We start from the raw sequence: 25,360 nt of genomic DNA on the forward strand, positions 1-25,360 counted from the left end.
CTCAGCTTGTTATCTTTGCAAAATCAAATACATTAGACAGGGTATTATTTGCCTCAGGCAATGCCATTTCAAGTTTGTATCACTACTACCCAGGACCATTCAGTTTATAAAGAAAAAAATTTGGATTTGACAATGACTGCTGTCACTCATTTACAATGAGCAATTGCTCTTTCACCAAGAAATCAGTTTCCACCCCAGTACATTTGAATGAACAAACCTGTGGTATTTATTACATAGGAAATATTTTCCCTAAAGTCTTGAAATAATTTGAATTTATTTCTCTTTACCTTCATAACACATTAACAAGAAAAATCAGAAATTAACCAAGACCTTTCTTATGAGAGCAATTTTATCTTTAACAACTTGGAAATTGGATTTTTAACAGTGAAATGCAGTGTTTGTTTGGATGAGAATCACTAAAAAAAAAAAAAAAAAAAACCAACAACCACCAAACAACAACAACAAAAAACAAACAACCAAACACTAAATGCCTGGGACTTAAACCTCCAGGTTGACTGCTCCAATTGTCACCAGCTTGGGGGGCAAGTTGTTCTCCTGTTGACAGCATTTTTTAATGTCTAGTCGCTTATCTCAGAGACAACTTCAAAACTTAATGCTATGCTCCTGGTTTTGCAAATTTTGACCAATATGACCAATAAATTGCATCACTTGAAGATCTGTGAATATTTGCCTTATATTATCATGCACACAACTTTAAATGAGTTTTTAAAACATCAGCCCTATATATTTTTGAGCTTGCTTCCATACTCATTACTTACACAGTTAATAACGCAACCCTCAATATTGTGCTTGACTATCTCCTGCCATGTTCTCTTGCTTCACCTCCCATCCCTTCAGCACAGAAGCAAGATCACGGTTTCTCAATTTTAATATTCTTTTGACATTTACCTAACAAGTGAGAATAAGTCAGATAACAGAAAGACTGAGTAAAAAGCCAGGTCTGATATTTGAGTCTGAATGATGAGAGGTCCAGTGATAGAGGTGATGTTGAGCGAGTGAGTGATCTAGATCAGGATCGACAGGAATACTCTGACACAGAAATGCAATTGTCATCTCAGGCCACAGGGAGAATTTGTAATTTCTTCCACATCTATTATTACAGAATAGGTCCATATCTTAATTCATAATATTGTTCAAATTTCACTTTGTGCATTAACATCAGTTTAAGTCCTTTTAATTCATTCTAAATTATTTTAACCAACCATTAAAACCAAACCCATTTCTCAAGTCCACCTTGAGGCTATTTTGAGCGAGTACACTACAAAGGGAGTACGCTGTCAAATACTATTAGTGGTTAATATTATGTGAATCCTAAACAATACAAATATGCTCTGAATACAATAAAACAACCTATCGGAAAATATTTCTATCCTACAGAGCAGAGTCCTGACATTTTTTACTTAGCCTTCTGTGGAGTCCTAGTTTACAGAATTTGAGTAAATGAAAATCCAACCCAAAGTATGAAGACTATTCTGAAAAAAACTTCAGTGCTTTCCAAGCACGGTTGAAGAAGATTCACATGCAGTTCACAGCAGGCTGACCAACTGAAAGCATTTGCAACTTGTTACAAATTTTTTTCCGTTGTAGAATAACAACTGACAAGTACAAGGCAAATGGTAATAATTGTCTACAGTGGGCATGCAGTGTATCGCAATTGCGAATGCATACAGCAGTGCAAGAGCTTCCTTCTGGGATATGCTGTAAAAATAGCAAAGCCTGACATTTAAAGATTTTTCTTTTTCCTTATGGAGGCAGGTTTCAAGTTCAGTAGTGCACATTTTCATCAATCCCTTGAAAACAGGGCAAAGCCTTGGGTCTTGGTAATTTAGGAAGGTGTTTTTATTGTAGGCAGAGACTGGGAGAACACATCCTTATGTCTATAGAGATGATAGCTTAACACTTCTGTAAGCTAGAAGAAAAGGCAGCAGCTGACTATAGATCCTAGACTTACAGAGATTGCCAAGATATTGTACTCCAGAGAAGCCCATTTCAACATCATGTTTGTACAAAGTGTGGGCTTCTCATTACACCAACTTCTCTTTCAGTGTGCATCTTCCAGTGTTACCTTTGCCATCCTGTACCGTCTTCTCTCTTTTGTTCCTTCGTTGCCATTATGCCAATGTAATCACCTGCATCTCATTACCAATATGATGGTGAAGAGATCTCTTGAGACAGTAGGACTGTTCCTTATACATTCTTCTCAACATTTAAGGATATTTGTCTTGCCAATATCAGTTAAATGACAATGGAGTTCTTTGGGGTTTTGGGGGGGTTGAGGTGTGGGGTGTTTTTGTGGTAAGGACGTAATTTATCATTTGTTACCAGCTGTCTTTGAGAGCAAAAATAACTAACTAAATAATATCTTAGTGGCTATGATTCAGAAATATGCAATTTGCAGCTTCCATCAATTTCATCTGGAACTGAAGGAGCTCAGTACCAAATAAAAAGGTCTGCCATGTAATAATTTATGAATACACTGTGACCTCTTGATGAGCATGTTTACTGAATGTATACATTGGTTTAATCTAACAGCAAAAAAGGAAGCAGCAAGCCTGGAGGGACAACACAAGAGCCATTTGTTTTCATGTTCCACCTCTGACCTCCAGCAGCTCAACAGAATAGTTTGTTAAGAGGATCCAGTCTGACAATACAGACCTTGACTAGATTTAAAAGGATACATTCCCTAAGGTGGAAGAGGTAGCTTTGGAAAACAGTCTGATACTCAGATCTCAAAAGTTAAGGGTGGCTATGGCTTAGCATCATTAATTTATGGTGATCACAGTGAAGAGATGTGTATAATTACTACTTGCTTTGAAAACTTTCCTGCTTAAGTCAACCACTAAAGAAATACTTAAATACAGAATGCTATCCACTCACTCTGATAACCACGAGCAAACCTAGTTCATCTCGAGTACTGCAGTCCACCTATGCATTGGGATAACTCAAAGCCCTCTGCTTCAAAATGGAAAGCACATGTTTCCCAGCCACAATAGTCTGTGATCCCACATCCCTCCCTCCCAAAAACAGAACTCAGGCAACTGGGATAAGGACAGAGCCAAATACACAATCACAGAGTAAATTACCACAGCAGTAGCAACTGGGGAAGGCAGCATGGCTGGAAAGGCACAGCATCCAGGTAGCCCCAGCCTGGTCTGATGGCTAGGACACAGCAAAGATACCGCTCCCTTAGGCGCTGCATACCATAAAGGATACACAAAAGGATGCTAGGAGCTGTATAGTTGTGACAGCCCTCAGGAAATCAAGCCCTTGTATACACTGTGAAAGTGCTCATGATTGTAATAACTGAATACTTATGGAAAATGAGCCTCCCTAGGATTACCTGTCTCATCTGGTTTTTATACAAATATTCCGATTTTCTACCCATCTAACTTGCTTGAGAGGGGACAGAATAAGGCAAATGGGCTGAGAACCTCTTAAATGAGCACTCACATGTTAATGTACAGGAATTAGATCCTCAGCGGATCACACACTTGTGTATGAACTCCTACCGTGGGACTCCCAGTCACTCAGCCATTAATAGAAACCATGCAAATCTCACACTGAGTGCCATGCCATTTACCCATCAGCAGAGAGGTGTCTCCATCTGTGGTGCATAAGAACAGCTTGATTTTATAACAGAGGAAACACTGCTCTAACTCAGTCTACTCATATTGATGGTCATTATGCTGTTATTTCTGTTTCTGAGAAAGCTGCAGTATGAACAGTGTTTGGTAGAAATAGGAACACATTTCAGGTTGTGAGGTAAGGGAATCCCATAGAAACATACATGCCCAGATGAGTAAAATCTACTAATCTAAGGTTATCTGAAGCTGCAAGAAGAGATGCCAATATAGACAGAGATATCTAAATCAGAAAAATTATATTACCTGCTCTGTGCTTTTATATTTTTATATTCTCCAATATTCATTGGAGAACACCGGTATTATGAAATACATCTACAATGCTGGGCAGAGAAGGAACTCCAAATGCTAGACTAAGTGCCTGGGGAAAGCTACAGCACAGAGCCACCAGAGGCAGATGCTTATATAAGGCTTTCCAGCGTAGCTTCTCAACAACATGGACCTGTATAAAATACTTCTGCCAGAGTATACTGCCTAAGCCTCTTAAAAGCAAACGCTATTGGTATGAAAATTCATGGGAACTTGATTTTTTAGGATAAAATTCTAGTTTTTGAAGATAAGGTAGCACTAGGAACAGAAGTGTCTCATGCTGTGAACATTGCTTATTTTCCCAGAAGTTGTATGAATAGCATCAGGACCTGGATTTACTTGATTTTACTTTCTTAGCTAGGTAAATTAGTCCCTATGTTGCTTTCTGCAACATTTGAACAGTAATAGTCTGCATATATGTTTGCAAGTCTTTGGGAAACACACATTCAAATCTCTTAAGGATGGTTAAAAAAGATTTGAAAGCTGGCACTTAAGTCTAACTGAAAAGTAGATGGCTGTATTACAAGCCACCTTGAGACTGGCAGTGTATTCATTAGGTATCCACAACCACTTGCAGGTGCAAAGACCCTGGAGGCAGGAAGTGTGTACGTTACTAACATCAGGTCCTCACCTGAGAGAAACAGACAAACGTCCTCCAAAGACTGAATCCAAGGGGAGTTTCAGAGGTGATGGTCAGATTTGGAAGGCTGAGAAGAGCTCTGGGTCAGGTCTTCAAAGCCTTGCCTTTTCCAACGGCATTGGTCTTTAATCCCAGCAGCTGGCTCTCAGAGCTGTAACTGCCTAAGGACAGTCTGACATGCTAGTAACAAACAGTGATTGCGTCAATTAGAATCGATGCAGAGTCATCTGGAAATTGGTTCCCCGCAGAATTAGTGTGTTGTCCAGCTCCTCCTGCCTAGCCCTCCTTTCTCTTCTTTGCCTTGGCTCTGTGTTCCTTGTCAACCTCTTCTTGAGTGTCCATGTGTCATATTTGATTGTTTTTCATTCTTTCCCCACCCCCCTCAGAAAAACCACAAAATAAAATAATCCATAGATAAGCAAGAGGATTGCTTATCTAAGCAATATAGGATAGGATGCTTTTAACTTGTTCATTTTGGTAACTCTTTTCCCCCTATCTTGTCTTCTCTGCTTAAAAAAGAGAAACACTGCAGTACATAGCACCCAACAAACAGAACTTCAGTCTTAACTGGATCATTAGGTGTATGATAAAAATTAACTTTAAACAATAATACATGATTTGATTGAGTATACCATTCTAAGGAACAGAGATCTGAAAATACCCTTGAACCTACAAGGACTGAACGCCTTCTGAATAGTGCTGAGTTCCCTTAGACCTCATTTCTGTGGCATGAGCTCCAGAACGCACTGGGCTCAGTACAGGTTCAGACCCTCCAATTACCTTGGTAATAATGAATCCAATAAAATGGAAGAGCTAATTTTACATGATTGTTATGAAAGAAAACTTTCCCTCTAAGCTAATGAAGTCGTCCATCATTATGCAATTATTACCTGCATACGTACAATGTCAGCAGGGTTCACTAAAGCTTTTAGAAACGAAGTAGCAGCACAAAATGTTTCTAATTTTCAGATAGCTCTTTATATGGTTCTTTATATACTGAAAAGGCAGCAAGTAACTGTTAATTTACAAACTATATTCTGCACATTTCAAGAACATACAGTAAATACTATGATACTATGGCAAAAACTATACACCAATATCATAAAAGGAGGTAATTACCTAAACATTTTTGTTGTACTTGCCCTTTGTCAACCTATGTCAGTGTAAAAGCTGTGCCTGAGCTGAGAGAAAAATCAACTGATTTGTTTTCTTTTACTGATAAAATGAGATTAATGCCTCCTTATGTTTCCTTTCAGAAGGTATGCTTTCAGATGGTACAACGTGCTTGCTTTTCCATGCCAACGTCCAGACAGCTAGCTAAGTCAGAAATCAATAAAGCAGGAATCCAAGAAGTTACACAGTAACCAAGTCAAATACTCAATGAAATAGAAATTATTCAGTATATACATATGTAGGAATCTACATGCAGTACATTTTTATTCAGAATAAGACTCCTTTTCTGAGGTCTGCATCATGATGCATCATACACTGTACACAACTGCATAATGAAAAATCATCATCCTAGCAATAACTGAACTACATAATGCTGGACACATAGAGCTATTCGAAGTGCAACAAAAACTCTTTCTCCACATGAGTACAGATTGATGCAGGACAAATTGATAAAATGGTTCCCATTTAATTCCATTAACTGTCGTGCAGATGTTTTGCCTTCATGGCATTTAAATCTGTTGTGGAGAAAGCTGCAACAAATTGCTCTATCATGACAAAATGCAACTTGCTGGCTTAGGAAAAAAAAAAGCAGGCGGCCTTTAAACAACATTACATTGAACATACAAAGGTAAGTTCAGTTCTAGTGAGTGCAGGCATCCTAACTCTACCCATAAAAGCTCTCCTTTTCTAATCCAAACAAGTTCTAGACAGTAGCAAAGTAGGCAGCTTCCTAATGTAGCACATTATTATAGCAACAACAACAAAAAAAAAAAATCAATCCATGTCCCCATTGCTTTCTCTGCCGATGACAGCATGCCAGCTGGCGGCTGCTGCTGCAGAGAGGGAAGCTGCTGAGATAAAGAGGCTGGTGGATACGTCTGGCAGCAGGGTCAGTCAGTCCAGCCCCTGCAGTTGTAGCCCCCTTGTCTCACTCTGGCCATCCATCTCAACTCTACCATTCGTGGGAGGGCCCCATCTCTGAAGCAACAGAAGTCTCTCTACACCACTGGGAAGTTTTGAAACAGTTTTTTTCCTACTCTGATGTTGTTTGTAATGTCAAAAAATACCTCAAACAGTACATTTTTGGTCCCTCTGCACTGCCCCCTCCTCCTACCTGTATCTCTTTCCTCCCTCCTCAACTCATTTAATGGCTGACTTGAATCTATATAGTCTTGTCAGCCTTCTTACTCCAAGTTCTTCTCATATTTTTGTCGATCAGTTTTATTGGAAAGAGTCAAAACTCAAAGCAGTCTGGGTCAAACCTGATTCCTATTTAAGGACACCATACTAGCGACATGGAAAATGTGAGTATACTATAGCATACCACACCACAAGGAAGGTCTATATTTATCAGGAGGTACTAGTAGATCAATCAAGTGTTTTGTTCAACACAAAACAATTAGGGTTTTTTTACTGTAAGAAGAAAATAAATCAGCTAATACATTGCTGTTTCTCCAGAGTGTTATTCTTATATTATTTAATATCTGCTCTGCCCCTCAGCAATACCTATTTGTAGGGTTGAGAGAACAAAAAAAAATCTGAGAAACTTAAAAACTTAACATTAAGTTTTCTTCTGGTGCTTCCCAGTGGTAGAGGTTTATCTGAAAGAAGAGATTGAATCTATGCATGTATTTCTTGGAAAATAAAAACCATATTTCATATTAATAGATTTTTTTTCTATGGGTAGTTATGGCAATATTTTACCCCAAGACATTATCAGCTACTGTTGCACCAGTCTTTTTGTTTTACTTTAGCATTATGCTTGTGTGTCACTATTTCAGTACATTTCACAAATGTCTATTATTTATTATCAGTTACAGCTTTATATTGTGCCAAGACAGGAACTCACACATGTCAAGCAATGCTGCCTATTGATTGATAAAGCACCATATTTTCTGTCAGACCAGACAGTATAGCAGGAAAGGCAAGAAGCGAATCATAATGAACAACATTATTATAATGAACAACATGGATCCAAACAATTTCATCCAAGGCAACACCTCCTAAAACTTGGTAAACGTCATAGCATCCCAAGAGCAGAGTTCAGGTCTGTTATTTACATTTTGTATATCATACCCATTCAGGTAGTCCAACAGGAAATTGAGAGCAACTGAAATTTTCATGCTGTAACTTCCCAAATCTGCTCTCTTCTTTCTACTTCTCCAAACCTATGTTTGCAAATCTGCCCATCACAGAATCAGCAGAGCATTTTCTGTGGCACTGCTTTAATTCACCTCTGCCAAGAAGATCGTCCATGTTTTAACCTGAACTAATTTTTGACTATTGCAGAATGCCCATCATTACAGAAGAACCTACAAACCCGACCTGTTAAACTACCCCCAAACTCGTACCATGCAACAGAGAAACATGCCGCCACTGTGGAACCCATGGGATGTTCTCATAGGGTAGTGCCAGGTAATACAAGAAAAACATGGAGAACACTGAGGAGGCCTAGCCTTGATTATTCAGAAACAAAAAAGCTGAAAAAGATTAAAAAAAAATGAAGGACCAGTGAATGTGTAGATCTGCAGTGAAGCTAATCTACACTGCATAAATTATGTGGCAGACACATTCGTGGTTTATCAGTCTGTCCTGGCAACCAACTCAAGAATGTAAGAAGCAAACTGTACCTCCTGGAAACGTACAGCACAAATCTGTAGATGCTATCACAACGGCAAGTTTCACACATGAACATAGCTTTCAACAAAGCTAAATACAACAGTGAAGCTTCCTTAAGAAACCATTTTGGCACAGCAAATATTAACTTAATAGTTAAGCCTGTGTATAAGAGTTGGAGGGCGTGAATTCTCTAGGCAGGTCCCAGCCACCACAGTAAGTCATGAAAACTCCCTGAACCTATCTTCCTCATAGATTAGCACACTGAAACATTACAAACTAACTTAAAGGTATTACAAATTCCAGAAATAGCCTTTATTTCTCTGAGAACAGACCCACTCTGTCCCCCCTCCCTCAGAGAACCAGCTGAACCTATCAAAAATCAAATTATTATTAATAATCTGTTGTACTTTGCTTGAATCTTTAATAGCTGCTGAGTATTTCAACACCATGTTTTCCCACATAAGTGGCTGGCAGATGAAAGAAGTTTCTCCTTTCTGTCCTTCGTGGTTGTAGACAGGGTTTAGAGGCAAGATATAAAGTCAGAACAGATGTAAAGATTACACAGCTGGTTCTGTGTTTGTTGTGTGTACTTATTTCTGTTGTCTGAGAAGCTCTTCCCTCCTCACCATCATTGTCCTTGGGAATCCTTCCTGCCACTCACTGTTAGCACTCAGGCACTCTTCTCGGGACAGATGGGAGAACATATTCGGCAGAGAAAAAGAGGGGGACCTTCTGTTTTTTCCCCATCCTTTTCCCTACTCACTTCAGTTTTTTTCTCCCAGGACTTTCAGCAGATAACTGAGCAACACAGTGTCCCCAATACCAGTCCCGGTTCAAAAGACAAACTCCAGAAAGCAAGAGAATCATCCTATTTCTCCAAAATGAAAAAAAAAAAAAAAAAAAAAAAAGCTTGAAATCACATCAACAGTCAGTGAGAAACACAAACAGATCAGCTCATCGAAGTAAAGACAAGCGTGTTATTCAACGCTGGAACTATGGAAACGCATTCTGCTGTATATATAGCAAAGTTGAAATGGGTTCAAAAGCATATCATATAGTACTTTCAGGGAGATGGCTATGGTGAGAGACACTAGCTTTGCTGACTCTAGCCCAAATATGGGATGAAGCTGGCCAGGAGATCTCAGATCAGGGGCCCTGGTGTATGGGATGCCAGCACAGGGCTGAGGTCACCTCACTGCACTTGGACGCGGTAGGGCTTGGTGCTGAAAAGGACTCCAACAGGGACGAGGTCCCACCAGGAGGCCCACTCCACCACATGAGTTCTGTCCTGTGACTGGTACACACCATCATAACGTGACCAAATGACTGGAGAAATTCATGGATCTTATAAACTTCTGCTATCCTCAGCAATTTCAAGTATACAGACAGTCTCCAAAACCTGACTTTTCTGAAGCACTATTCTAAGTGTGGATTGCCACTAGGCAAGCCTTTCTTATTTGGTTCTAGAAGCACAATGACCAGAAAGCAAAACAAAACGTGACATCTTTTGATAGCTTGGATATGCCTACAGTACATTGTGCAGCTTCAAGTAATTAAACTGATCAGTTGTTATTCACCAGGCTTGGAAAAAACTCAAATGCCACCCCTCTGACTGGATTGTGCCATACTATTTAACTTACTAAATTCCACCACTGAAGATTATTGTGTAATGAAAACAAATCATGTTTTCAAAAAAATAAGGCTAGCATATGATTTACTTTTTACATTATATTTTAAAAGGCAAATGTGTGCCTGTATTTCAGTTGCATTGAAGGATAATCAAAAGAAAAAACAGAGCAAAATTTCCTAGTATACTATTTCTGTTCTGTCTTGTATTTTCTTTATAGACTAGATAACAGGTATAAAGAAAAAACAGGCTTAAAACCACTAAAATGATGAAAGCTAAATGTGAATTAATTAAAAAAAAAACCCACAAGTCTTAGTTAAGAAAAAACAATAAACATCATATTCTAGAAATCACTTCATTAAAAAGCTAGTGCTCATCACACAGTATAGCCAATGACTATCTACAAATTAAGAAAGTAAGTGATCTAGGTTGTATAAATATTATTGAAGAACTATTTATAGTCTTGAAGGTAAATATTGAAAGATAAATAAAATTGTATTATAAGCAGCAGAGTGCATTTAGAAAATATCTACTTTCTTCTAGAAGACATTCAGGATCTTCCAAGACATTTCTGAGAAGGACCTTGCTTTGAGTGTAACCCCAATGATATTAACAGAATTACTTGACAAAAAGAAGATGGCAGACCTGTAGAAAATAAAAGCCGTTATTAAAACTATTGCTTTGAAAGTCCTCAGGCTAAGGCCGGGGCGAGGAAGAACTGACAGTGAGCAGTGGAGAGGGAACATGCTGTTTCTGCATTAGCACTGGCTCACGTGAGAAAGCGCTGCGGACCAAGTGTATCTCCTTGTCTTCTGGAGATGCTGTCCTCTCTCCAGTGACTGCAGAGGAAACTCGGCAACTAGGGTGCACTGCACATTCAAAATTTAGATGGCTACTAACAGGTATCAAGTCATGTCAACTACTGCCTGCTCTTTTCCTCACATAACCCCGCAAAAACGCAAGTGATATAAGGGAAACTATCAGAAAGGAAGAAATAGGATATGGGCTTTCAGGATCTCCAGGACAAAAATGATAGGAACAAGAAGAAGAATGAGACTTGTGGATTCTGGTGAAGGAAAAAGACCGAAGGCTTACGAGTTTTTGTAGTGTTACTTTATATGAATGAGGCATTTGAAGACTGGACACAGCAACAGCAGCCATGGCAAACTGTTTAAGGGGTTTAGAGCAGGAAGGGATCAGCTTGACAGATGTTTGAAGACAACGATGTTGACATGTTGGTCATGTACTGTCGTGAGAACTGGATCCTGAGGAAAAGAAAGATTCGGAGCACAGAAGCATTTGTGTCATGGCCTTATTTTTAAAAAAAATCTGAAAATTTGCTTTCCTTTTTCTTTTTTGATAAGATCTGATGAGTGTATATTGGAGAAGACTGGTGATGACAGAGATTTCATCAGCATAATCAAGAAAAAGAAGCTGAAGTGTATTCAGTTCTAAAAAGGAAAATGCCTAGAAAAGGCATTAGTTAAAAAGGAAAGGAGAAGAGCAAGGGAAGACAGAAAACTGAAAATAAGGGGCACAGAAGAGTGAACAGAAGATTCATCAAGTAACAACATTAGCAATGGTGATAAAGGTGGTGAAAGATCATAATTTACCACACCACTAACCCCCAAACTGAGGAATTTTACTGTTTCTATTCTATTTAGAAGGTTATGAAAGTTATAGATTATATGATAGCCAACAGCATGAATTAATTTCCTTGCTTAGTATTGCTACGTAATTGAAATTTCTTGTATATTTACTCCTGATGTAATTCTTTTGCTGCCCAGATACTACTTCCCAGATCAACACAAAACAGCACCTTTACATAAGTGGCATTTTTGCTTAGCACAGGTGACGATGTTCTCATGCATTGCACAACAAATTTACGACTAATGAGCAAATTCAGTTACATAGCTGAAAGTACACCATCTACAACACACATGTAACAGCTGTACAGACATTCTAATGAAATGTTGTATCACACTTAAATAGTTTAAATTCCCTCCTGTTTTACAACATACTAAAGCAAATTGAAAATATGTCTGGATTTGCTGTATGTTTTGACTGCATTAAACATGTACTCACACTCATACATTCTGGAAGCCTGTCCTTGTAAGGGTGATTTTCTTCATTTCTACAACAGTTTACTTCTTATCTAAGGTTAAAACACTTATGTGCAGTTCATAACCACCTGATATTAAAAACTTTAAAAAATGGAAAGAGTATGAGAACCTTCCATTCTTCCATTAAAAAATTAACCTAGAGTAATCCCACCTCCTTTACAAGTTGATTCAAGTAGAGATTATTAGTTACTTCTATAAATATGTGTGTATGCATAGACATATATATTTTTTTTTTCCACCAAACAATACAGATACCCTGTGTTGAGTCTGACCACATTTTGCTCTACTAATTCCCAGCAGTACCATCTTTCCACAGTACACATTTCTCAAAATATGCTTGTGGGGGTAAGATGAGCAGCACCCCACTGTTTCAATGCTGAGAGATATGACAGATGTTCAAGGGAATTAATGCATATAAACCTAAACACTACTGACTACAAGCAATTAAAATGCTAAAGGAAGCTAAAGAACGCACTGAAACCATTACAGCATGTAACCAGTTTGGGTGGCTGTTATTACTGCTTGGATTAAAAAAAAAAAAAAAAAAAAAAAGGCAGAAAGTCTGCATGATTCTAGAATTCTAATTTGAAATGAATGCTGCTACACCCCAAACGCATTTCAGACTGTTTAAAGAAAATAAAAAGTCAGTTATCCCAGTTCTACTCAATACAATTCCCTGTTATCAAAGTTTACAGTTTTTCCTCTTATTTTGCTTACTGTTTAACAGCACAGAACAACTCTAAGAGCCACTAATCCACTCTAAGCAAGTAATTAGTAATTCACTCCAGAAGTAAATACAGCTCTGAAATATTTCAGCATGACTCAAATAAACCATTTTAAAATAATGTTCTATTTTAAAAAGTAGCAGACAAGGATGGGTATTTCAGATACCCCAAAACAACTGGCTCAGAGAGATACAAATGGGATACCCTCATCCTCTCTTCTCTGATTCAGTCTATGGAATGGGAAGGTAATGGATAAGGCTATGTGTGAGCAGGGTTTAAAAATAATCACGTTACTGAAAGTTTTCTGGTTTAATTCCCACAGTCAACTAGTGCCTATGTATAGAGACTTGGAATTTAAAAGGTGGACTGTACGAGACCCATATAGAGGAAATTTAGAAAATGAACCAATGAGATTCTCATAGATTTTCCTGAATTGTATATTTTGATTACTGTTTATGGCATGGTTTAACCAGGATAACTGACAGTCAGAGACAGCTCACAATCAACTAATGGCATGCAAATTGACTATTTGGGGTTAGTAATTTGAAAGGGGGGAAAAGACAACTCTTAGTTGGAGTTTCCTTGAAAAAAATGGCTGAAAGAAGGGGTGTTTGTAGCCAGCCAAAACTGTTTAAAAGCCCCTCACAGGGAAGTTAAAGCCCTTTCCAGCATTTAACTCCAAGAGTACCCTGCCCAAATCACCCAGTCTGCGCTGTACTGTCATCTGCAGTCGGAGCCGACAGGGGCAAAGAAAAAACATGTCTTGAAGGTTCTGAAATGAATTCCTGTGTTCTACCTCCAACAACATAACGCCTGGGAAAGTTACCGGCTGCTGCCTTTGTTCAACAGAGATTAACCATGGCACACATGAATAATGGGCTGGATTTATTCTGGAGAACAGAAGCTGAATGACAATTGTCGAGGCACTGCATTATACATACTTTGGCTGCCTTCTGCTCTATTCATTTAACACTTGCAGGGAGTACTGTGAATGAATCTCAGCTCATTTTTCCCTGTTAGAACCACAGCTATACACACTGTTTTGTAAACCCGCACTGATACCCAGCAGATCTTACCATGTATGTGCCACCGTAAAGCGACGACGCTGGCGGATGCTTTTATTCACGAGCAACTTTCTGAAAAAGCATGGAGAGTTCCTCGGCGAACTGCGAGGAGAAATTTTTGGAGACGTAGGTCTGTTCCCAGGCAGCTTAGGAAGCTCGAGCTCTAAATGCATTTGTTCTTTGAAAGTCCTTATGTAAATCTCCGACTCTGGAGTAGCAAGTTCCCTAGAAGAATCTTTTGTTGTCATAGCTTAGACGTTATGTGAGCTCTCACCATTCAGAAAATGTTAACAAAAACACATCACACAGGCATCGCCGCAGATTAAAAACACTGATAAATCGGCAGAGCTTACCCCGCTCATTCACAAGGCTGCACTCCAAATGGAAAGGCTGCCTGAAGCAACAGCAGCATAAATTGAAGGACGATAAGCCAGGGCTGTCAGAAAACCCTGTATCAGCCCAGCTCTCCCTCTGAAAATGCGCCAAAGTGTTTCTGTGTCAGCAGCCTCCGTGTGGATGCAGCTTGCCTGCCAGCTACACACCGACGTGCGCCGGAGCCATTCAGCCCCGCACACCAGCTCATGAAAAATTCATAACAGCCGGCTCCCAATCAATCACTTTCCTATAGCATTTTGGCTTCATATACTGCACAGAAAAACGGTGGATTTTTCAGTGTGCTCTAATGAAAACCAAGGAATTCCCTAGTCTGTCGCAAGCCCGGTAACCCGATTCATTCAGGCCCAGTATGTTTAATAAAAAGGTCTTCATTCAGAATTAGTTTTACCCATACTGCAGTAGCTCCGCCCATGACACGCTTATTGGCTCGGTATTATTTTGACAACTGGACTCTGTTCAGCTCCGTCTTGTGTGATGAGCGTGTCAGATTCTCATGAAATCTTAACGAGCCGTCTAACACCATGACATTTTTCCTGGGCATTGCCAAGCGCACCCAGGGCACACCCGGAGCGAGCCCCAGGATCACAGCAGCGCTAGCACTGATAGGGACGTGCGCAGCGCTTAGGGTGGGCCAGGAAGAAAAGGTCTAGTAGGGGAAAAAAAAAATTAAGGAATAATATTCTGCAAGAACAAAGCATGCAAGAATGCACGCTCCACAGATGAAGCTGAACATTGCCGAAGCAGCATGCTTTGCTATCCTGGGATCAACGTATGGTCAAAGGGCAAAATCACTGCCAGGCACTGGAGAAGCTAGCACAGAGTAAGCAAATAGAGGGAAACACTAAAGGGTAGGGGACCTGGCACCTCCCTGCAAAGACAATGTAAATTAATTCAAATTAATTTAAGCAATATGTGTATTTAGAAACACAAAAAACCAAGATTTGTTCTGGACATAAACAACCTCTACACTTGCAAGGCTAAACAAAAATAATCCAGGGAAGTAAGTTAAAGACAAGATTCGATGCTGACAGCAAGAATATAATAAATACCACAGGGAGTGGCACAGCATCTTTTTAACTGGTCAAAAGTAGGTGACCCTTAAATGTAAATACAGTAATTCTTTCTAAAGGAGGAGGAGAAAGGAAAAACTATACCCAGCCAGCCTAAGGTGAAAGTGCTCTGATGTGCACGCAAGAGGTTGATTGCATAGTACAGGCGTCAATTACACAACAAATCCCCACCAGTCCCTATCCATGCCGGTGTTCTTTTCACTCATATATCCCAAAACACTTTACAAAAACATTAGTATGCTTTCCTCGGCTTCAAGCAAAAGGCTTGCTATAGAGAGCTTCCCTATAGCAGAGACTGTAGAGGAGTTACCAGACATTCTACCTAACCTGATGCTATGCTCTTCACTATTCGCCTTTTTTTTGGTTGGTTTGTTGGGTTTTTTTTGTTTGTTTTGTTTTGTTTTTTTAAAGTAGAAAGACCTGCCTGAGCCTAACCTAAGGATACTGGATATTGCAGTGTTATCTGATACTGAGAGGTTCACGCAGTAGCAGAACAGGAACATTTAATGCTTTAGGAATTATGACGTCTTAGACTGTGATCTGTTATTCTACATCTTGACTGTACTGACAGCCAGTGAAAGACAAAGGGAAGCTTGAGAGCTATGCTGAATGATAAATAAAATCCACACAAATGCTCAGAATCTGGAATTCCAAACAGAAAAAAAAAGAACTTTCTAACTCACCAGGAAGCAAAATGGGATATTGGAGGGGGTTTGTGAGAATACATCTGATATTAGAGAAACAGTATTTCCATGCCTTTTCATAAAGCTATTAAAATGGCAAGAAGAATAAAGGGAAACCCACCTTTTAAAAGCACTCTGCAATAAAATGTGCTGTACAATGGCATGCTCCTCATACTGAGTATGTACTTTCCTTACCTGAATTCAGAGATGTTTCAGAAGCAGTGTCCGTTACAGGAATGCTTCTCATTATTTGGACATTCATAAATTAGTAATGAGATGTCAGCCCCACAGCCTGTAGAAGGTACTGTGGTAAGATGTGCAAAGGCTGCTGATGGTGCAAAGAAATGCAAGGAAGGCTGAGCTAGTAAGATGGGAAAAGGAGTCTGTGGGGAGAAGCAAGCCTGCACTCTCCCTTGTGAAAGCACAAAGAACTGAAAGACAAAGTGCCACCCACTACTTTGGGTAGCCAGAATGCCGGTGCATCTCCAACCTGCAGTCCAGGACACCAGTTTCTTGGTACACAACCTCAGAGTATTTTGAAGGCTGACCATTAGCACAGGATATTTCTTCTGTTAAATATCTCCCAGATCTTGGTGGTAATGGGAGCTAACAGTTACCTGGATAAGGCTGTAGAACAGCACTCTCTCTGTTTCACCTACCATCCTTCATGCTGCTGACTTCTGATGTTGCACGTATCGAGCCCCGTGCATGAATGTCTATGTAGTCTCTACTGATTTGTAGTATTGGAATTCTGTCAAGACATGCTGCTTTACTCCAGGATAAGCCAAGAAAAGGTGAGAACAAGAATATCTCAAGAGACTCGAGCTAACTGGCATGAAAGCTTGGTATCAGAATAAACTTGGCAAAAATTCTGAAAAATGAATTTTGCTATACTTGCTGAGGTTACCGTCAGCAAAAGGAGCAATGGTGGACAGAACACCTAGGGTACCAGAACACCTGGAGAGGTTACCAGGCACAAGGACCAGGTTACCGAAGTTTCCCTAATATACAAACAAAAATGGTCAACAGACATCTTGCTCTTTCCTGAACTTCTGTAATGTCCCAGTAACACAGTTAATTATGTGTTAATAATGTTATGTTATGTTAATAACAGTTAATTAATGCAATAAATTGTCTGTCATTACAGATTATTGTGTGCCATAGGATCAGTAGTCCAAGAGTAGCAAGTAGTTTCAGCTCATCAGAAAAGAGGCCGGTAATACAACGGAAGAGTTGAGAATGGGGAAAAGATGATTAAAGAACCTGGCAGCGCTGGCAGGAAAATGCAACCGCTTGGAAGAATGGGGACAATTAAGGAAATCTTCAGAAGTTTAAGCATACTTGGGTGACTTTTCATACAAGCTTCCTAGCTTACCAAAGCGTCTAGGATTGCAAAAGGTTTTAACATCTCCGATTAGAATAACCGACATAGGTGGAAAACAACGTTTTCAAGCACGCAATTCCTCATCAAAGGCTGATCTTCATTGTGTTGAGAGCAATTGCTAAGCAACAAGAATACATACTTTTTCTTTACAGTAGCACTATTATTTACCTGTTTCTAAGTCATAATTGCCAGGATAAAATAAAATGCCAAGGAAGAAGCAACTGTGAAACGTCCCACATGCTTCAGTAGGAAAGGAAGAGTGGTTAGTTGGCTTTTCACAGCACTTTCAGTCAGTGGCAGAGTAACTGGATAATTCTTCCATACAGCACACTCTCTAGCAGCACATTTAGATAAAACCAGTTAGGAAGCTCCCCTCTGTTCCTTAGGTCATTGTTCCATCCATACACATTAGCAAGGCATCCCAAAAAGATGATGCTAACCTGACTGCAAACTAATTCGAAAAATTATTTCAAGGGATTGCAGTTTGCTGGTACTACTTTCACCTCTTTTTTAAAGGAACAAAACCTAGGGAAAACATATTTTTAATCAAGTACAGTCTCCTTTCCAGAAATCCTGACTTTTAGTATTCTGTCTTTAAAAGCAAAAATAAAGATGTTTTCCAAGCTTTCAAACAATTTGAGAATTAAGACTATTACGTGTGCCAATCATTATAAAATATAAACCACAGATCCCCACATATTTTTAATTGCTGTTCAAGCAATTTGCTGTCCAAATGCATGCAGGTAATATGTGCAATCATTATAAAATATAAACCACAGATCCCCACATATTTTTAATTGCTGTTCAAGCAATTTGCTGTCTAAATGCATGCAGGTAATATGTGCTCCTGAAACAATAGAGTCTGTTCCTTTGTACTTGTCAGTCCTGGAAGGACTTTGATGGTCCCTCATACATATCAGTGTTTGCTTGATTTAAGTCAGGCATCTAGGCAAACATGGGATTGTAAAGGTACTCAGGAGAGATAGCCATCTCTAGAACCTTTATTAATAGTTGAGGATGCACAAGGGAAGGACTTAATCTGACTCTTAGAAGCCAGTATCCTTCTTTTAGACTACACTTTGAACACATTTGATGTATAAAAAATACTGGGCCAGCAACATTATGGAATCTCACAGCACTGTCACTACTTAACATTTGGATTTCTGCCAAACGTAAAAAGGTAGAAGATGGGTTGGGAGAGGATCTATGATGGACTTCCAGGAGAGAAACTCTAGAAGCCGATTAGTTCCATTAGCTCAGAGAGAGATAAGAGGGCAATACGATCGTAAGTAGGAGGCAGTGAAATCATTGTCCCCCTCTAACAGGTCAGCTATATCATATTTCCGTTATAAAAGAAAAGGGCTGATGAGAGTAGGAGTGATCATGCAGGATCACTAGAAATTGGAATTAGAATTGGGTCACTGAAGCAAGTGATGAGTTTAGAGGAACAGAGCAGTTGAGGAACATCTGTGTTTGTGAAAGGACAGGAGAACAAGATTTTGAGGAAAAGGGGAAAAGTAAACCAAGGTAAGGGAGGAATAAAGCTATAAAAATGACAATTTTCTCTTGGACTAAACCAATAAAGACATGTGAGTAGACAGAAGCAGAGGCAATGAGAAGGTAGAAGAGAGCGTCAAGAATATGGGAATAGTCACTTGCACTGGAAAAGAATTCGGTGAAAAAGACTGCAGTAGAGGAGGGAATAAATTTGCAGTGGAAATGTCACAGGACTGACATGGATGTGATCTTCAGTTCAAGGCCTAAGGCAGAAGATGTAATTGCCGAGATGAGCCAGCGCTGGGAATAAATAAGAACAACCGAGGCAATGGGAGACAGGGAAAGATGTGAGGGGGAGGTAAGTGAATCAAATAAGAGAGAAATGTCTAGGAGGAAACTTAGAGCAAGACAAAAAATATATCAATGAACTGGAAGCTGTAGAAAGGTAAGTGGCCAGGAAAACAGGTGCCAAGAAATAGTGCTTCAACATGAAAATAGAAGTCACTGTGGATGAAAATGTAAGGAGAGGAAACAACAGCCAAGGCTTTAAGTCAGACCAATGGCTGGTGAGAAAGAGCTAGGAAGGCGACAGTGATGTGAAAAGAAGAGCTGGATGCAGCACTGCTAAAACCTGGAAAAGATTCCAAGATCATTAAAAAAAGCTGTACAGCCAGTGTTATACATAAGGATGTGTTTGTGGTGGTGAACTTAAATCTTTCCAGTGATGGAGTTAGCTCTCTAGACATAACAGAAGTGGAGCAAAAGGGAAAAGAAAGGTGAAGAATATAAGCTTGTAAGCTGAAGAGAGTGACTTGAGAGGAAACAATAAAATACGTACTTCATGCCTTCTTTATTTCCTTTCTATCACAGCCAAGAGGCACTCTATGTCCATTCCACTGGTGAGTGCTACTGATTACATCAGAGGCAGAATCAGTATTAGTTATTTCTACCCCATCCTAGTCCCAAATTTACTTTTATCTCCCTCAGAGAAGCAGCAAATCTGATGATAGCCTCTACTTAAACATATACCTATGGTTGACATTTTTAAACCATCGTACCAAATTCTGATGCTTTAAAATAGTAATTTAGCCTGAATAATACGAATTCAACATTCTAATTTGAGGTGCATTTCATCAGCCACATCTTCCTACAACACAGTAAAGGAAAGCCACAACACAGCACAGTGATCAAACTTCCAAAACATGCAGTACAAACCTAGTGCTTAACAATTAGATAAATGTAACAGCAAAGAAATATTACCTGGAAGCTGTGAAGAGATGCTGATGTAGTAAACTTCTGCAACTGTACCTTAATAATGTCTTCTTTAACAGAAGGCTGAGCAAAGCCCAGTGCAGGAAAGTCTCTCTGGCTCAGAACTGGAAGGGTTTTTGGTGCTTGGTTTGTATATTTTTAAGTAAAAAGAAAAAAAAAAAAAAAAAAAAAAAGATGCCTGCCTTTGCTTAGTTGCAACGTCTGCTGTCTCACAAGCTAGAGCTTCTAAAAGACGGCTCCATGACAGAAAACTTCAAACGACATGTTTGAGGATTTTTCTTATACTTTCCTGAAAGTTTCCAGAATTGAGATGCTGAATGAGAGGCAGAAATACATCACTAATTACTGGTTTGCATGACAAAATTTCCCACATTTAAGAGGCAAAAAAAAATGACAACAACAATTGACTGCAATTTATATTACCATTGGAAGAGAAGGTTTTTCTATATTTAATAGTTTAAAATTCTATAGTCTGTATCTCCATTCCCAGAGATTTAGGGGCCTCTGAAATTTTCTGAAAGGCAGACACTAGTAATTCTTGTATAGGCATTTGAAGCTATGTTTTGGAGCACTATAAATGGTCACAGAAGACAAAACCACAGCACCTAGCAACCCTTCAGTTTGCAGTATAAGAGCTGAGCCAACTGCGAGAGAAAGAAGCAACTGGAAAAGTCCATCCTTATTTATTTTAGAGAGTCAGGACACCAGCACAGAGAAACTACCTGCATCTATTAGCTTAGCAAAGGTTGAACAGGACCCACCCTATATAAAAGGCAACCTTTTGAGCTCTTCCCATTTCATTAGCATCCAGTTGCTTTTGAACAGGCTATTCCTCATTCAATAAGCAGCTTGTATATTAGGTTTTGGTTTAGCACCCCAACAGTTGCAGCCTCTGTATATTATTTCATTTTTAGGTCTTTAAAACACCCAGTACCTCTAACAAGGTCAAGAAGATCCAGAATACTTTTCAGACTAGTCACAAATAAATGAACTCCATCTTTAAGAAAGATACCTTGAGAATTTTGAGTGGCTTGGATGCTCGCCCATATACATTGAATTAGTCACCTACATCAACCAGGTCATTGTACCATTTGAGTAGAGCACTACAAGGTATCCTCTGTCACAGAAAAATTATTTGCATTCAGAAGACTGATGAAGAAGTCAGTAGCAACAGTAAGCCTGCTGCCTTTCACCTGCCATTTAGTCCTAAACTGGATTTGCTACATTTTTTTTCCACAGTAAACCACACCACAGAGAGACAGAAAAATGGTTTATCTGAGTTCCTTGCACTTTTTAGTATTTAAACAAAAATACAATTTCTTATTGTGCTACAATGCCGTTTTTTTCTTACAGGTATTTGTGTTGTTGTCTCCTAGTAAATACGTATGAGGAAATAAATTTATACACTATAAGCCCTCAGGGCCTGATGTAAGATACCTTATTCATAATGGTAATTTCCTTAGCAACTTTGATTGTGCTTGATTTAGAGTATTTCTCAGAGAACATTTAAATGCCTCTATATTATCCATAGTGAGTAATCACATATGTCAGACCAATCTGTATTACTTAGGATTATTTTCTCATTTCAGAGCTATAGATTAATATTTTACAAATGAGTTCAATAAGCCAACTTATTCTTCACAGGCAGAGACCTCTGGGGTGACGCCAGAGAAAAGAGAAGCCAATGCAAGAAAGTCTTACAATTTCACACATCCTTTACATCTGATGTGATGAGAAAAGGCTTTATGCTACTCGAGAGATGTAGTATGAAGTAATCTCTAAAAAGATATGTTCCTGGACAGGCTAGCTCACCTCTCGCCAGGCTGTTGTTTTATTCGTTCTGTGGTGTGTTATCTGACTGTGATTAGCATTAGCTGCACCTGTCTCTGCCATGAATTTGCCTGTGACTAAGCACCTCATCTCGCATGAGTCACCAGCATTTGACAGCCAGGATCAGGTCTTTGCTCACCGCTGTGCAGAGATGCCTCTGCGCCCATGTCTAGATGCCTCTGCAGGTGCCTCTGCGCCTGTGTCCAGAGGCAACTACGGGCACTGTAGCTACTGGCCAGTATCACCCACTGTAATTCAGTTACAGGTAACCTCTTTATTAAAATATGAAATGCAAACAAATGTTAGTGTCCGTAATTTTCATGTAATGAGAATGAAAATGACTTAATACAATGACAAGTATGAAAAAAAAATAATATTGCTCTGTCAGAGCAATGTTCTTACCGATAACAGATAATCCTATGTAACCAATTCAGGCACCCACTTTGTTCAGGTCATTTGTGCATCCTGCCATACATTCCCCTGGAAAACTACAGTTTGGTTTGGTTGGCAACATCTCCACTCACACAGGCAACGGAAAGCGTACAAAAATGAATGCTCAGCCTTGGACAACCCTCCTCCTCCTTTTCCAACAAAGGATTTAAATCATTTTCATGTGCAAACATATTTCTCTGTTATTGGTCTCACCTGTGATAGCTGAACAGGAACAGAAAACTTTACCATGAATGTGAGTCTGCTTAGGTTTTGTACTTTACTCTTGCTCTTCCAGATTCTTAGTTCTGCAGCAGTTGACTGATAAAACATCATTCCAGTTTGCATACAAGTTATTTTAATTACTTTGTGTTTGAGATCATCGACACCTTATCAGCTCTCTCAAATTAAACAGTAGCAGGTTTACAACGTGCATTTATTTATAGTTATTTTTCCCCAAAAAAACCCCAAAAACAAAAAACCAAAACACAACACAGGTAAAACTCACTACATTTACTGTTCAGCAGCATGGTTGTAACCTCCAGCTTTGCCAAGTGCCTCATGTTTTGGTGCTGGGAAACAATAGAAAATGCATTGTGCACAATTGTCAGAATTCACGTACAGCTTTGTCCCTTACAGTTTAATTAAAGGAATAAATTCAGTCAAAACCCTAGAGATCAGTGCACTGCCAGTGCCAATAAAAACAGGGTTAAAGAGAGGAGGCGGCTGTGGCCTGTCCAAGTATATAAGAAGTCTCATTTTTCTTAATGGAAAGAGAGTGTCCAGCAACAGGTAATGAGCCTCCCAGAGCAGCAGACAGGGTGAGAACCTGCAGAACATGACTGAGGACGGCAGCAGAGGACAACGCTACGTTCTTGGTCCTCTAATTCATTCCAATGATGCTCTCAATGTTATCAGGGTCTCTGTTCAAAGGAGCCAGGAAGGAATTGATACCAAAGATAAATTTGAAAAGATTCCAGGAGGTCACGATGTAGCTACTGAAAACACGAAAGAGAAGGTCTAAAGGCATTTGACACCCATCAGTGCCAGGCAGACATGAACCATAAGTAATTTATCAAGATTAGTCAGTACTTGGAGGAGTTAATTTCCAGTTATCCTGGAGATGTTCTGGCAAACACAAAACAAGAAGAACCATCCAGGGACACGTTTCCTACATCCACACACAGGAGTCACCAGGCACAAACACAAGGTGTATCCCACGAGGCTGTCAGGCAGCAGCTGCCTCCTCAGACAGACACAGACCCAGAGTATGCGGTACAGCTGCAATCACCGGAGACGAAGGGCAGGCACCACTGGCCTGCCTTAGCATCTCGGTCTGGCACTAACCACAACCACTGAAGACAACTGAACCCAAGGACGAAGGGTTTAACACCGGCAGAGTGAACAGGTTTATCCTGTCCTGAGAACAAAAGCGCTCCTATCTCAAGGGGGACTTCACAATCAGAGGAAGCGCTCACAGCAGATCAGAGATAATTGATCGTTGTTAGTAAACCAATTTAGTAGCCTGGTTACAAGTATTTACAAATGTCATTTATAAGTGGACTTTGTTGAATTTTGGCTGGGAGATGAGTGCATGGTGTGTGGAATCAAACTCCAACCATTTAAGCTTCCCAGACATACAACATCCAGGACAGGAGCTACAGAAGCCGGTGGTCTGTTAAACGGGCATGGCACAACGCTGGAAAGTAGAGTTGCATCCCAGTCCCAGAGCAACCTAAATACACTCGTCTTTTCTTTCCCTAATCCTTTGTCAAATATAACGTTAGACTCCACAGCTTACTCTTCTCTTGCTTGACAGCAGTGTAAGACATGAGAGGCCATATGATGGTGTGCAGGGTATGTGGCACAGCCAAATTGGTATGCTGGCACCAGGATTCACACTTTCTCTCGTACTGTATTCCAGAGCTTCGGCGATAGGTCGGGCATCGCTGAAAAACCATGTAGGCGCATGCAGCGCACAGCGCTGGTCACCATGCTGCAGGGGCTCGGCTCTGCCTGCTGCCCGCGAGCATGCACGGAAAGAAAGCTGGGAGGGACTGGAAAACACAGACCAGTTTGATGCACATAACATTTACTTTTATTCCGTTGTGGATTTTAGAGGCACACACACTTTCACAGCAAAATTTAAAACTTCTTTGCTTGCACAGCAGCACAAAACAGACCACCACAAGAACTATCATGTGTAATATTAAACAAAACTGTATCTAATGCCATGGGTCAGCTGAGAACCAGAAGGTAGTCCTCCAGGTAACAGAGCAAACTGGGTTTGATCTTTCCTTTCAGATGAAGTTATCATTAGTCAGAATTTTAAAGAGAAAAGAAAATTGTGTCAAATTCCTGTCTGATTCAGCTTTTATATCAACTGTATTTCCATAATCTCCATTTATTTTATATTCTTGGGAGGATAAAGTTTGAACATAATATTTCAGAAGCTTCATTGTCTTTTCCTAATTAACAGTGACTCATTTCTTTCCATTCTAGATACATTTCAAGCTGTCTTGTTTCATTCTGGATCGAGGTATATAATTATAATTGAATCATTAAAAGCCTTTTTTGTGTGCCTATAGTTACCTCTGTTTTGAACGACTAGTATCTCCAGGCAAATCTTGCAGCACCAAACTTCAGGATAATCATCAATAAAATTACTGGGCTCACCTTGCAATTCATACAAAAAGGGGATGCTGTCATTTTGAGCATGTAAGCAGACTAAAATCCAATGAATCAAATAAATGCAAACTAAGAAAAATATTATATTGCAATAACAAAATATAAATTGTGTACAAAAAGACATTTATAAAATAATGACATTTTTAATTCAAAACCTATGACTAATCCT

At 39.5% G+C, this 25,360-nt stretch overlaps 1 protein-coding gene across 2 annotated transcripts in view; it reads right to left on the bottom strand.

The window, feature by feature from the left end:
- The window catches only part of PDE4B (phosphodiesterase 4B), a 221,018-nt gene that overhangs the window by 157,120 nt on the left and 38,538 nt on the right, over positions 1–25,360 (bottom strand). The window contains exon 1 of one of the 2 annotated variants that reach the window (XM_087734352.1): positions 13,955–14,210. The exons of the other annotated variant lie outside the window; for it this stretch is intronic. Within the exon in view, the coding sequence (XP_087590478.1) occupies positions 13,955–14,190 (236 nt within the window). The 5' untranslated portion in view covers positions 14,191–14,210. Of the gene's footprint in view, positions 1–13,954; positions 14,211–25,360 lie in introns of those variants that run through there. 2 annotated transcript variants of the gene reach the window in all.

The sequence above is a fragment of the Nipponia nippon genome, unplaced genomic scaffold (assembly GCF_047370975.1).
Source record: "Nipponia nippon isolate SJK-2023a ecotype South Korea unplaced genomic scaffold, ASM4737097v1 scaffold_5, whole genome shotgun sequence".
Taxonomy (NCBI): Eukaryota; Metazoa; Chordata; class Aves; order Pelecaniformes; family Threskiornithidae; genus Nipponia; species Nipponia nippon.